Source organism: Cyprinodon variegatus, unplaced genomic scaffold (genome assembly GCF_000732505.1).
Source record: "Cyprinodon variegatus isolate N-32 unplaced genomic scaffold, C_variegatus-1.0 Scaffold579, whole genome shotgun sequence".
NCBI classification, from domain to species: Eukaryota; Metazoa; Chordata; class Actinopteri; order Cyprinodontiformes; family Cyprinodontidae; genus Cyprinodon; species Cyprinodon variegatus.
This window is the reverse complement of record NW_015151032.1, coordinates 448,682-462,647: the sequence shown is the minus strand read 5'-3', so window position 1 is coordinate 462,647 and position 13,966 is coordinate 448,682. Positions and strand designations below refer to the sequence as shown.

General features: G+C 37.5%; 1 protein-coding gene across 4 annotated transcripts in view; it reads right to left on the bottom strand.

Moving 5' to 3' along the window:
• npnt (nephronectin) overlaps positions 1-13,966 on the bottom strand; it is a 66,657-nt gene that overhangs the window by 5,077 nt on the left and 47,614 nt on the right. For all 4 annotated transcript variants that reach the window (XM_015392219.1, XM_015392220.1, XM_015392221.1 and 1 more), the window contains 4 exons: positions 12,934-13,056; positions 10,686-11,084; positions 4,101-4,190; positions 1,237-1,335 (listed from right to left, as the gene is read on the bottom strand). In XM_015392219.1, the coding sequence (XP_015247705.1) occupies positions 1,237-1,335; positions 4,101-4,190; positions 10,686-11,084; positions 12,934-13,056 (711 nt within the window). The remainder of the gene's footprint in view (positions 1-1,236; positions 1,336-4,100; positions 4,191-10,685; positions 11,085-12,933; positions 13,057-13,966) is intronic.

Here is a 13,966-nt window from a genome sequence, read left to right as displayed (position 1 = left end):
TATATATATATATATTATATATATATTATATTTTAGATTTTATTTCCCTTTGGGATTAATAAAGTATTTTTGAATTGAATTGAGTCTGAAACCAAAACCAAAATCAAAATCAACACGATGTGGAACCATAACAATCAGGCTCCACAAAGACAAAAACAAGCAATACTGAAGCTGTACTAATTTTAGGTGATTCAATGTCAAAAACCAAAAAAAGAAAAAAGGCAATTTTGTGTTCTGTCACAGCCTATTTGTTTGTGGTGTTCGGCTTACTTGTTTCACTCAAAACATTGTGCTTATTCAACTACTAAATCTGAATTATTTTCCACTATTTTAACTGTCCTCATAAAACAGCTTTTCACTGGTTGCAACAAAATCCTTCTGCACTTTGATCTATAACTGAGTTAATTGGCTTCCCAACCACTTAGAGATTCATTTTATTAATGTATGCACCAGAGCAATTTAACTTGAAAGTGCTTCTGGGTAAAACGCTGATAAATGCTGATTTATGTTTATTTTGCTTCTCTGGCAGAGCAATTTGTGGCTGTTGTTACTTTTAGAGGTTGCACTAGTTAAGGATTCAACATAAGTTATAAATTCCATCAAAGTAAAAAATATTCATGTTTGTCCATGGCGGTCACAGGAAAAGAAGGCGACAAGAAAAAACATACACCTACAGGCATCACAGCAAAAAATAGCATTTATAGTGGAGACATGTAACCACAGGAGGAATGGTCCAGAAGTGTTTTAATGCAACCTCAACAAGGTGCTGCTCCTTGAAATGTATCCTCTTAATTATCTAAGGTCAGTAATTATACAAAATTATGATATATTATGTATAATTTACAAAAAAAAATGGAAAAATGCAAGGCATCAAGCTGGACAAACTAGATGTAGATACTTTTAGACTTTTTGCATCATCTCAATATAACTTACTATGTTTTTCCCTTTTTTATTTAAAAAGCTTAAGTGACGGGCCACATAATCCACTTCTCATTTACATTTCTTTGAAGAGCAAAGCACTAATCTGCTGAAGACAAATTACTTTCCTTTAGTTATTTATTTGCATTCATCTTGACCTGTAATGAAGCAGAACCAAACAGATTTTCTTTGAATGCAAGCATGTGCATGTTGATAAAGGAACAAAGCCCTTCTAAATCTACTTGTAAAACAATTATAAACAAACTTCAGTCCTTAAGTACGTGGGTTTTTGAAGGATTGACTCTATCCTTCAATTACCTGTTGGATCAGGTGTCGTTTCCCAGTGCAGGTCTCCATCTTTGTCCCTGATCCAACCACAAAGACCATCATCAAAGGAGCAGCTCAAATACCCAGAGCCTGAGAAACAGAGTAGATTACAAATGTGTCATCCTGTGTGCCTTTAACATCAACAAAGAAGAAAGACAAGCCTTCCTCTGATAAAACCCAAGTGTGTTTTTAATTTATCAGGAGAGTATTTAATATGTAAAACTAGATGGCATTCCAAACAGAAATTCATCAAACATGAAATTCCATACAAGTGATCCCTATGTGAACCTAAACCAGGTCTTGTGTGAAGCCAGATTAGTTGGAAGTGAGTATAGTCATTAGTAAAGGTGTCTTTTTCAAGTAAAAACTTGTCAGTAAAGAAGAAACATATTTTTGTCTAAGCCCCTTTATCAAATATTTTACTGCTATTGTAATAGTCTTTTATTGCTTCGTTGTAATACCCTAATATTTAATGTGCAATCCTCAGTAAAAAAGTAAAAAAGAAAAAGCGAGAAAAGATTATTCTGCCAGGATAGTCTTCTATATGTTATTTAATTCAGATATAGAATGCGTTAAACATGGAGTAAAATCATTGAGTATAACACTAACCTAAATATAACCTAGAGCATAGAAAACGATCTAGAATTGATGGATTTAGCAACAAAAAGATCAGGATGATAACAAGGAGACCTTCCAAACTTGAAGCTTTGATCTAAAAAGACTGTTCATCCAAACAGTCATGAAAACCTACAAAAAGCTGACCATTAATTGTAAGACAGGGTAAAAATGCTCTAATGTAAAAAGTTATCCAATTTAATATTGAAAAGACTGAAAGTATGCTCATTTTATACCAAATCTATCATCACTTTAAAGGCAAACTATGCAAATGTAGAGCAGGTCAAGAGAGAGAGGAAATTTAAACTCTTATCTTTAAGTACAAATTGATTATAATGGGTGGCATAAAGGGATCACTTTCAAAAAAACATGAAGGTGCTGAACATAAACAAGAACGCAGTATGTGCTTCAATCATATTAGTTCTATTTCTAAAGGGAACCCAAACTAAAATGTTAACAATTACACTCACCGGCCACTTTATTAGGTACACCTGTCCAACTGCTCGTTAACACTTAATTTCTAAGCAGCCAATCACATGGCGGCAACTCAGTGCATTTAGGCATGTAGACATGGTCAAGACAATCTCCTGCAGTTCAAACCGAGCATCAGTATGGGGAAGAAAGGTGATTTGAGTGACTTTGAACGTGGCATGATTGTTGGTGCCAGAAGGGCTGGTCTGAGTATTTCAGAAACTGCTGATCTACTGGGATTTTCACGCACAACCATCTCTAGGGTTTACAGAGAATGGTCCGAAAAAGAAAAAACATCCAGTGAGCGGCAGTTCTGTGGGCGGAAATGCCTTGTTGATGCCAGAGGTCAGAGGAGAATGGCCAGACTGGTTCGAGCTGATAGAAGGGCAACAGTGACTCAAATAACCACCCGTTATAACCAAGGTGGGCAGAAGAGCATCTCTGAACGCACAGTACGTCGAACTTTGAGGCAGATGGGCTACAGCAGCAGAAGACCAGACCGGGTGCCACTCCTTTCAGCTAAGAACAGGAAACTGAGGCTACAATTTGCACAAGCTCATCGAAATTGGACAATAGAAGATTGGAAAAACGTTGCCTGGTCTGATGAGTCTCGATTTCTGCTGCGACATTCGGATGGTAGGGTCAGAATTTGGCGTCTACAACATGAAAGCATGGATCCATCCTGCCTTGTATCAACGGTTCAGGCTGGTGGTGGTGGTGTCATGGTGTGGGGAATATTTTCTTGGCACTCTTTGGGCCAATTTGGTACCAATTGAGCATCGTTGCAACGCCACAGCCTGCCTGAGTATTGTTGCTGACCATGTCCATCCCTTTATGACCACAATGTACCCAACTTCTGATGGCTACTTTCAGCAGGATAATGCGCCATGTCATAAAACTGGAATCATCTCAGACTGGTTTCTTGAACATGACAATGAGTTCACTGTACTCAAATGGCCTCCACAGTCACCAGATCTCAATCCAATAGAGCATCTTTGGGATGTGGTGGAACGGGAGATTCGCATCATGGATGTGCAGCCGACAAATCTGCGGCAACTGTGTGATGCCATCATGTCAATATGGACCAAACTCCCTGAAGAATGCTTCCAGCACCTTGTTGAATCTATGCCACGAAGAATTGAGGCAGTTCTGAAGGCAAAAGGGGGTCCAACCCGTTACTAGCATGGGGTACCTAATAAAGTGGCCGGTGAGTGTATTTCCAAATGATAATACAATGGCCATGAAAATAGACAATCCATAGATATATGTGATCTTGCATATCTTTCAAAGCGTCATCATTTTGCTTTTAATAAAGGGGACTCTCTCTCCACTCGCCAAAAAATGCCAAACTGAATCTTTCAGCTATTTAATCCACACTTTCCCTTGATGTTAATCACACCAAATGGACATGACTTAACAAAAGTGATCATTTTGGATCGATCTATGCATTGAATTTTGCTTATTGATGAATTTTAGAGCATTAAACTAATGTGCTTCCAGTTAATTCATCATTGAGGCAGTGAAACGAGCAGAGGGTGAGAAAAAGGACATTCTGCTGCACATAAGACTGTTGTGATTAAACAAACATGTCCAGATGCCAGGTGTTCCCTCCGATTAAATAAACCTGGTCACTTTAATAACCTCATCTTTGCATGAGGAGCTATAGGAGATTGTTTCTAGTTATCTAAACCTAAAGTTCATGTTATTCATATCCTGATCCGTCTGTGAAATGCTCTTTCTAGCTGCGGCTGTCATACATATCATCTTACCTGGATCATCGCTGGCTTCATCTGCCGTGTTGCCAAGCTCAATATCAAAGTCTGTATCGAGAACAGTGTTCTGGCCGTTATTCCTGGGGACTGAGAGGAGAGGCATGGGTTTATATAAAGGATTAACAAATATATTGTATTGATTCAATGTTCTCTGCTTTGAGTGGCTGCATGACTTTGTTACAATGGACATCAAAGTGCTTTACAGGGAGGAATCAATGTCAAGGGTTTAACATCTAAAAAACAGCAGATATTGATTAAAGACATTAGAAAAGGGCAAGCCCTGTGTTTTGACTGGAGCAAGGTCTTTTCAAATGTCGTTATATATACTTTTTTTGGTTTATATTCTATTGATCCAAATGGAGGAAATTTTCCTGAAACATAAAAAAAAAAAAAAAATCTCATTATAAACAAACTGCAAAAGGCCTAGCACCTTTGTACTAATACAAATTACCCCTCCCTTCACCCTACTTATCATACTAACAACATCCGAGGTAGGAGTAAAAAGCAAAGCTTTTGGCTTTCAGGGCCCTTTCCATCCTTCCATTTTTTCTGGCAGTCTATGGGTGAGAGGCGAGGTACACCCTGGACAGGTCATAAAGCAAAACAAAAACACACAAGGACACATGCATGCATGGGGAGAACATGCAGAAATATCCCAGGCAAAGAAACAAACCCAGAAACTTCTTGCTGCAAGGCAACAGCACTACCCACTGCTCCACCCTGCAGCACCATTTCCAGTTATTTAAGCTATTTCCAGCCCTTTCTCTCTGGAAATAGGTTTGGTAAGGAAAATTGCCATGCCAAGCTTTAAAAAAAACCTAAAAACCTTCCTCAGTACTTATCCATTAATTAACTTATTAGTATTAGATATTTCATTGAACTGCCAAACCATTGTCCCTTATATCGTATGTTTGTTTAACTCTTTAAGTGAGTTTGCAAATGCTATATTAAAAAGCTGAACTGATTTAATTTCGTCTGGTCATGATTCCTACAAAATGACACATGACCTCCTCTCATTTAGCCTTGGTCAGAAGAGTATTCCTGCACCTTGATAACAGAAAAGAGGTTAGTAGAGATGTTATCAGAAACACCTCTATCAAAAGCTCTATGGAAAAAAGCAGATTAAGAGGCAGTTTTGCTCATTTAAACTGAAGTTTTCAGCCAAAGAAGCCTGCAAAACAATCTTCTGTTAAAGAGGGGCAAAAATGTTGACCTTCTTTCACAAATTGAATAAAAATAAAAGACAGTGTGGGTCTCAGATGTTCATTTTTCTTATGTTTGTCTAGCTGCCTTAGAAGAAAGCACTTCTGCCTTTCATTAATAACTGCAGAAGGCCAAGCTGACATTAAATGTCAACCATTTTTAGAGTCCTGTGTCTTATCCAGCAAGAAAAAGTTTATTTTAGGTAGAAAAAGGTATAATGTTAAAGAGGAAGAGCGTATTTTACATATACATGGTCATGTTTGATTATCAGAACAGGTGCTGGTGTATGCATGGATATATTTATAACTAATACACATCTAATCCCCTGAGACGCTGAGCACGTGCACTGAATAAGCCTGTGGTTCATGACCACCTGGTAGAGTACAGAAATTGGTCAACTGGAAAAATCCCAGAGTGGGAGAGGTCATGCATACACCAGGCACTCCAGCAATCCTTGGCATCCCAGTCCATCTGTGTGTAAATCTTGGTTTCAGTGCCTGGATTAAGTCCCGTTTGAAATTGTACGCAGAGTGAATGTTGAGCACACTAAAAAGATCTGGTGGTAAACTGTTGTGATATTGTATTCTCCCTTAAAAGCTTCTTTTGTTTTAGCTTTTTTTTGTGCCACACTAAAATGCATTGGAAAAAAGGGTAAAAAAAAAAAAGAAAGTAGTGTAAATTAAAGATAATTTTTCATTTATCAATGGGAAAGTTAGTCTAGAGAGTATTATCTCCCCACTCCCTAAAAATAAATGAATGCACAACAATGGACCATTCTGTGGTACATACAGATGACACCACCTTCATTGGTCCTATCCAGGAAAACAATGTCCTCATACAGACAGGAGGTGACTTGGCTGATTCACACCTACTGGATCTTAATCATATAAAGTCTAAGGAGATGGCTGTGGACCTCTAGAGCAGTGGTTTTTAAACTAGGTCCTTAGCATCCACTGTCCTGCATATTTTAGGTATTTTCCTGCCTCCACACACCTGGCTTAAGAAACTGTTGAATAGCATGTCACTGCAGCCTATGGTGGCTGTTGAGAAGGAAGTGCGATCATTTGATGCAGGTGTGCTGGAGCAAAGGTCTATGACATGCAGGACAGTGGGTCCCCAGGACCGAGTTTGAAAACCACTGCTCTAGAGAGCTCTCCTCTTCCGTCACACATCTCGCATACAAACTGTTTATATTATGACCTACAGATCAGCACAACAGTGTGCTATTTTCACAAACCAACAACCATAGAGACAGTTTCTTCCCCTAGTCTGTAAGTCTCACCAACAGAATGTGCTCCTCACAGCCAGATTAGTCAGCTACATTATGAAGGCCTAAAACTCTAAAGTATAAAGGGCAAAAAAGGTTAGTTCTCATTTGACTGATGACATAAAACATGCACCAGACGACTGTAACAAAGTAAACCACACATAGAAAAAAAAGCCATTGAATGATGTCTAATAAAGAGGAAATACGTTTCCATTTTCTCCTGCATAGTCCTGGTCAGGGTCACGGTGGGGCCGGTGCCTATCACTGACAGCCTATGGGAGAGAGGCGGAGCATATCCTGGACAGGTTGCCAGGCTGTCACAGGGCAACACAAAAAGACACACAACCATGCACACAAGCCTAAGGAAAATTTTGATAAGCCAATTAGTCATGTTTTTCGCATGTTGGAGGAAGCTGGAGTACCCAGAAAGAACCCACGCATGCACGGGGAGAACATGCAAACTTCAGGCAGAAAGACCCAGAGCCTGGCATCAAACAAACATCATAAACAAACTTGTACTATATCAGCACAAATAATACTAGTCTATTTAATCCTAACTGATTGTCGATGAAAATATTTCTCATTAGGTATCATAATAAAAGCACCTTATAAGATGAACTTGTCATTAGTGAATATTTAAGTGAAACAGTGAGGGAACCCTTATCCAGAAGTGGAAGGAACACTGTTTTTTCATTCATTATCTCAGTTAGGATTAAATTAGCTCTGAAATCCTTGATTCTTAATGAAAGTGACTGCATTGATTATGTTTTTACTGTCAAATAATAAAAACATTGAAAGTAAAACTACCGGTAATATATATGATGACAGCACAGGTCCTCACAAAGAAATGAAAATACTTTGATTTATTGCTCAGTGTTTTCTATTCCTCAGGCTGTTCTCCTGAAATCCCCTGCTAACTTGCACTAAGAGACACATATCAATTCTCATTTCTGACCAAAATATTTGTACGATTATTTTCTGAAAGATTGGCTCCATTTTCCATATAATCGTCATCAAAAAGCTCTGCTGTGGTGAAAACTATTAGATTGGATGTTTTGCTCAAGCCGAGCGAAAGGTAGATAATGCAATCTTCTTTCTTTATTAGCTCTTGTTGTTATGAGATGCCATCTGGCCAGATGAGTAACATCCAGATTCTATTTTTATTTTCTGGTATTTAACTGTTCAAACTCAGTAGACAGCAAGTGTTACATTTGAGTTTTCTTACCCATCATCTAAATAGGGGTTAAAAAAAACTTACCGGTATTCCATTTATTCCTTTCACCTTTACCCTTGACTTTCACATCTCTATATAATTAAAAATGTCCAAATAACTACTTAGTTTTCTCCAGATTCAAGTTCGATTTGCTTATGCCAAACCTGTTTTTTTTTAGCTTATTTGTTTTTGGTGTGATATCATTCAAAACCTGCTCTAAAGCACTCACAGTACTGAATATATTTGCATCATCTGCAAACAAAACAAACAGGGATATTTTTGAAACTTAAAATTCATTTTTGCAGAGAATAAAATAAAATTAGCTTCTGTAGCTATCCTTTGCAGGGCGTAGCTTCCCATTGCTCTGGTGCTTTTTCCCTGGTGGACTTCTCCAATCTCCTGTGTCTGCTTTCCTCCTGAGCTTTCACCTCTTTGGCAAGCTCCAGAATACCTTTGTGCTGCACTCAGCAGAAACCTCCTATCCTATCAAGATAATGTATTCTTATGGACAACAACAGGCTGAATGGTAGTAATTAATAAGTTTTAGTAATATCAAGGGACCCAGAAAATATTTCTTAGTAAAAGCAGTCTTATCCTGTCATTACTGGTGTGCATTTACTTAGAAATACATGAATCCAATATAAGCCTACAAAATAAATACTGAATCCAGTCTTTGATATGTTTTATTTGGTTGGTCATATGTAAAAATGACATAGTTAAGTAAGAAAGTATTTCCATCTACCCAGTTTGATTGAACAAAAGATAAATACTGCTTTTATGTTTTACTTTGGCCGAAATGATTTCATTTTAACCCCCTCTAAGTCATTTAAACCTACTTAGCTTAATCGTTTTAATTACAACTGTCATAGAAAAACAAAGAATGGTAATGTGCTTCTAATGAAATAAGAGTCAATGATTCATGCTTGGCTGCCATCACAGTGTGACGTATACACAAGCCAGAAAGTGCTCGCAGGTTTGTATAAAATACGACTGAATATAAAAACAGAATTATCTCAAGATGAAAACATTACCTTAACTGTGAAATTAGCAAGATTGATATCAGATTACAGAGGTACAAAATATGTTTGCCTTCTAGGACATTTTGTTTTACAAATGCTTTAGTCAAGAAGACTTATCTAAAGATATAAAACAGTGAATGCAGACTATTAATTAAAGAATAAATGATAGTATATGCAGTCAAACTTTTTAAACCTGGTCATGCAAGTATGGAAATATGGACACACTATTCTTATTTTTAAGATAGAACTCACAGCTTTTAAAATAAAGTTCTGAATAATTGTATAAAACAAAGTCCGTATGGTGAAGATAAATCAGAAACTCCCTAGCTGTGGAGGTTCCTCCAATTTTTTCAGTGTCAGCTTTTAAATGTTTCTTTCACACACAATATCTATTTTAGGGTGTTTACTTTTTAGCATTTTTATTGTCATTACACTGTCACAAGTACAGAGCAACGAAATGAACTCTCTGCATTTAACCTATCCCCTTTGGTCATGCACTAACCACTAGACCACCACTCCCCCACAAACATGATTTTGATTGTTTGAAGATATGTCATAATGTACTATTTACCGTCCGTAGATGTTTTTTTTTTGTGTGTGTGTGATATATATCCTCTTCTTTCAGCTTTCTTTATTTTACTTTTTTGGTCACATATACAAATTCTACATAAACTAATTTCAATATCAGTCAAAGGTAATCTAAGGTAGTAAAAGGTGAAGTTTTCTCTTTGTGATTCAGTTAAAGCTACCAAAAGTAACCTGGCCTTGAGTGAGAAAGTAACCAACCCTGATTGTGCCAGCCTTGGCAGCAACAACTGCCATTAAGTGGTTGTGAAAACTGGGAAGGGCTTCCTTTGACATTAAATAGGATTACTGGCTAGTATTAATGCTTCCCCAGTTCTCAAAAATACTATAAAACCTTTCATAAATCAATTTGACAGTTTTCTAGAGAAACACAGCTTGTTAAGTAGCTGCCAAAGGTTCATAAGTAATAGATAAACAGAAATGTGCATGGTGATCAGTGTGAACTCTTCATGTACTGTATGCATTTCCTACTCTCCTCTAACTCGTTGTGACATATAACAGCTTGCTTGCTAAGCATAATCTTTCCTCTGACTAATTTATTGTAAGACAGAGTTGGTAAAAATTGAGATTTTCATGGGCATTCTAACTGCTGTGAGTATGCTTTTGAGTATGTGTTGTTCTTTGGGAGTTTTTAATAGGATGAAGGTCTGTGATTAGATTATAACACCTGTTGAAAAGCACACATGAAATATATACAAGGAAATTAGGTTTGTGTGTTGCTGTCCTGGGGAAGTGAGGCTTTCTTTAAGAATCATATTCAACAAGTAGGTTGTGATCCAAAAAGCATGAGGCTTCTTTGTATGGCAAATAAAATAGCTTGTTTGATCATTATATATTGCAGACTTTCTACAGGTTGTAAACTGAATGCTGGCGACTGAGCCAAAGGCCAATATAATATTTTAAACACAAAAGATTTATGAGGACAAAACCAATCAACAAACAAAGAAAAATAATGCTTTTAAGACACTAAGGCATTAAAGCTCATTAGTATTTTGTGACTGAACTTCACATTCAAATGCATGGGTATGTGCAGCCTTACTTTTGCCTGTATGAAATATATGCAAGCTTGTGCATGGGTAATCTATAAAGCTCTGGAGTGCCACTTAGCTTTATCGAGTGTTTAAATCATTGCTTTTGTTTAACAGCCTGCGGCTTTTCTATTTTTGTTCACTGCGGCTGGTTTAAGTATGAAAATACAAACTTGTAGAAAGTTATAGTGTACCACCAATTTTGCACCATATGTGGATTCAAATGCTGACACATAAACTTGATCAAAATAAGATTTGGGTTCTTACTGTGCACATCGCCTCTTTGTTTAGTGACCTCCCTCTGGATGGTGTTGTCCACTGGTGTAACAGGCGGTGGGGTTGGTAATGAGGGTTTTCTTGTGGGATACACTGGCCTTGGTGGGATGTAGGGTTTACGTGTAGCTATTGACGGCCTTCTTGTGGGGATGAAGGGCTTTTGAGTGGGAACTGCTGGTTTATTTGGAGGTGGGGTGACCCTCCTAGGGGATGGTAGGGCTTTGGCCGTAGTTGTGGCCGGTGATTTTGGAAGAGTGGTGAAGGTTTTCTTTGAAGTCACTGCTGGACGGACTGTGCTAATCCTTCTGTCATCCGAGTCAGGGATGTGGTTGTGATGATTGGGAGGCAGTTTGCCTGGTCTTGGGGGGTCAATAATCACCTTTGGAATAGCTGAAATGACAGAAGAATGCAGACAGAGGGCTGAAAGATGAGCACTTTAGGAGGTAATGAGGCACAGAATTGCAGACTAACTGCAGTGATTAGGCTGACTTGCAGAGAGAGCTTTATTCCATCCCCTGAGACTTCTACATGAGATCTATTAACTAAATATAAACAGACTGAAAATGTCTGGGTGAAGCAGAGGAGAGTGAGTTTAAAATCACTAAGAAAAAACCCAAACAAAGCCACAGAAAAACAAAACAAAAAAACTGTATGACAAATATTTTAAAGGCAGAAAGGGTAAAAAGTTTAAACTAATCAACAAATAAACCAACTTTGTATTTGGCTTCACTGATATATGGATAAATATAGAGTTTTCTTCTAAGAGCAGAAGATGTTTATTATTATAAAATAAGTTCAACTGATTTTTTTTTTGGGGGGGGGGCAATCATTAAAATGTATGCTAAATAAAATCTGAGCAAAATAGCAATCAAGCTTTAGTAGTATTCTGAGTCACCCATAACAATAGTGATCTTAAACTCCAATCCTGGAGGGCCTATGTCCTGTTAATATTAGTCTCTTGTCGTACACATCCTAACTTTGCAGGACATCCCCTGCAATGACTGGAGCTTGAGACCACGACCTTAAATGCTCATTATGCCTTATACAAGTACAACCTATGCAGAAAATGAGAAGCCCGTCACAGTGTCTGCAGCATTTATGCTCTATGTGGGTTTCCTCCCATTCTGGTCAGATCCAAAGGGAGGAGGGGTGTTCAGTACAAACAGCAAGCTGAAAATACCACCCCACACTGTCCAAGTAGGACACTCATTTATTTCAAGAAGTTTTTCCACAGTTTGTTGATAGTTGTGTTTTTTGAGCTAAATCACAGGATCTATAGATGTTTATATTTAGGAACCCTTGCTATCAGGAGCTGTTGCCCGCTCCGCCTGTTTTTCTGCGTGGATCTGTCCGGATAGTTACAAATTTTCCTAGGTGTGCAGTGCAGAAATTCTGTCCACACCAACTCTGCATGAAAAGCCATGGAACTCCAAAATGACGTCATTTCGGTTGTGTGGATCTCGCGGATGCATCAAGCATAAACCAAGCTTTACAGTGACTTACTGTACTACAAAAACTAAGAGATTTTCTCACTTTGACTATCATGGCAGATGGTGTTCTTAGCAAGGATTTTGACAACTACAACACTGTAATGCAGTTAAATCATTATTGCAGACTTTGCCATTCCTCTATACCTGGCTTAGAAGCTGTTATACCTCTTTCCTGTGAGCTTTGAGGCCAAATATAACTTGGGGGTAAGTGATTATCGAAATTTTCAAGTTAGAGACTGCTTTAAAAAGGGATAAACAAACTGAATATTGCAACATGAGTCCCCCTCTTTGTCCTGGAAACTTTAGGTAGGTGACATATTGAAATGCTTGGAAATGGGCATCTTTGCTTAATACGCCAAAAATATCAGCTATTTATAAAATGATTAAATAACAGTAATTAATAAATGGCTGCAGATGTAATACACAGCTGCATGCTGACCAGCTTTAAGAGATGAAAATAATTAACATTTGATAATGACTCCCACTTTTGGCTGGCTAAAAATGCAACATAGCAGAAACAGTGACTGTGCATATGAGATAAGGTGAAGTAGAGTGATTTAACCATTGACTGACAGCTATTACAAAGAAAGGAATTTCAGCATCAATTCCTGGCTTTCATGGCTATTCCTCCCTCTTCTTGCTAGTTTAACCTTTTAAGAAACAGCTAAAGAAAGTAAAGTGAGGCCCTATTCACCATTCTGAACTTTTAAACATGGGGGCTGGTATTTTTGTTCCCAGACGTTACTTACGTTTACACTCATGCCCCATCCCCCTGTAGCCATCCATACATTTGCACTTGTATGAGCCTGGCGTGTTGTAGCAGGTGGCAAAGCTGCTGCAGTAGCTCAGACCTAAAGAGCACTCATCCACATCTGAAAGATAAAGGAAACATGAAAACATTTAGCGACAGTGAGGAAACCCTTCAGACATAACAGCAGAATATCAAAGGCTAATTGCTCAGTGTGCACATGATGGGAAACGTAAACTTTTTTTAAACAGAGGCTCTTTATGTTTTCATCAATGCCGCAGCGAGATCATTATGAAGGCTATTTGGGAAAATCCTAAGGCACAGCAATTTACCAAGGCCATTTACGCATCCTGTGGGCAGTGAAATGTTTTATCTATGAATGGCATGTCTGTTTACAAGGTTTGCTTAAAATGCTCTATAAACCAAGCAGATGGAAGACTATTGAATAAAGGTAACTGAAAATTAGTATGACGAATGCCCGTCAGGGCGGACTGTTGAGAGAGGCGCTGAATGCACTACTTTATTACAGAGACATTTTTTTTTTTCAAGGATGCTAAAGTACATGTTAATGTCATTTTCAACACAATTTTAATTTGGGCTTCTTTCTTTTACGACAACAAAGTGGTTATATTCATCAATGATATACTACATGTTTTTTTTAAAACTACATTTTTGGGGGCAATGATGCCTTTCAATTCAATACCAATATAGTGTATGAATAAAAACTAATGTTTATATTCAGAAAGAAAATTTTTTGTTAATGGTCATATCAGGGCTGACACTAAACATTATTTTGCAAATCAATTCATCTGTTAATTATGTTTTTGATAAATCGATTAATAATCGGATAGCCAAAGGTTCCTTAAAGCAGGGTTATTATGAAATTCAACCAGGGAAAACTAAAACTTTTCCACTTGAGTTCTGGATAGAGCAAATTTACAATCAAAAACATTTTTTTTTAATCTTAAATGCAAAATGTTAATTTTTTTTTTTGTATATATATATATATATATATATATATATATATATATATA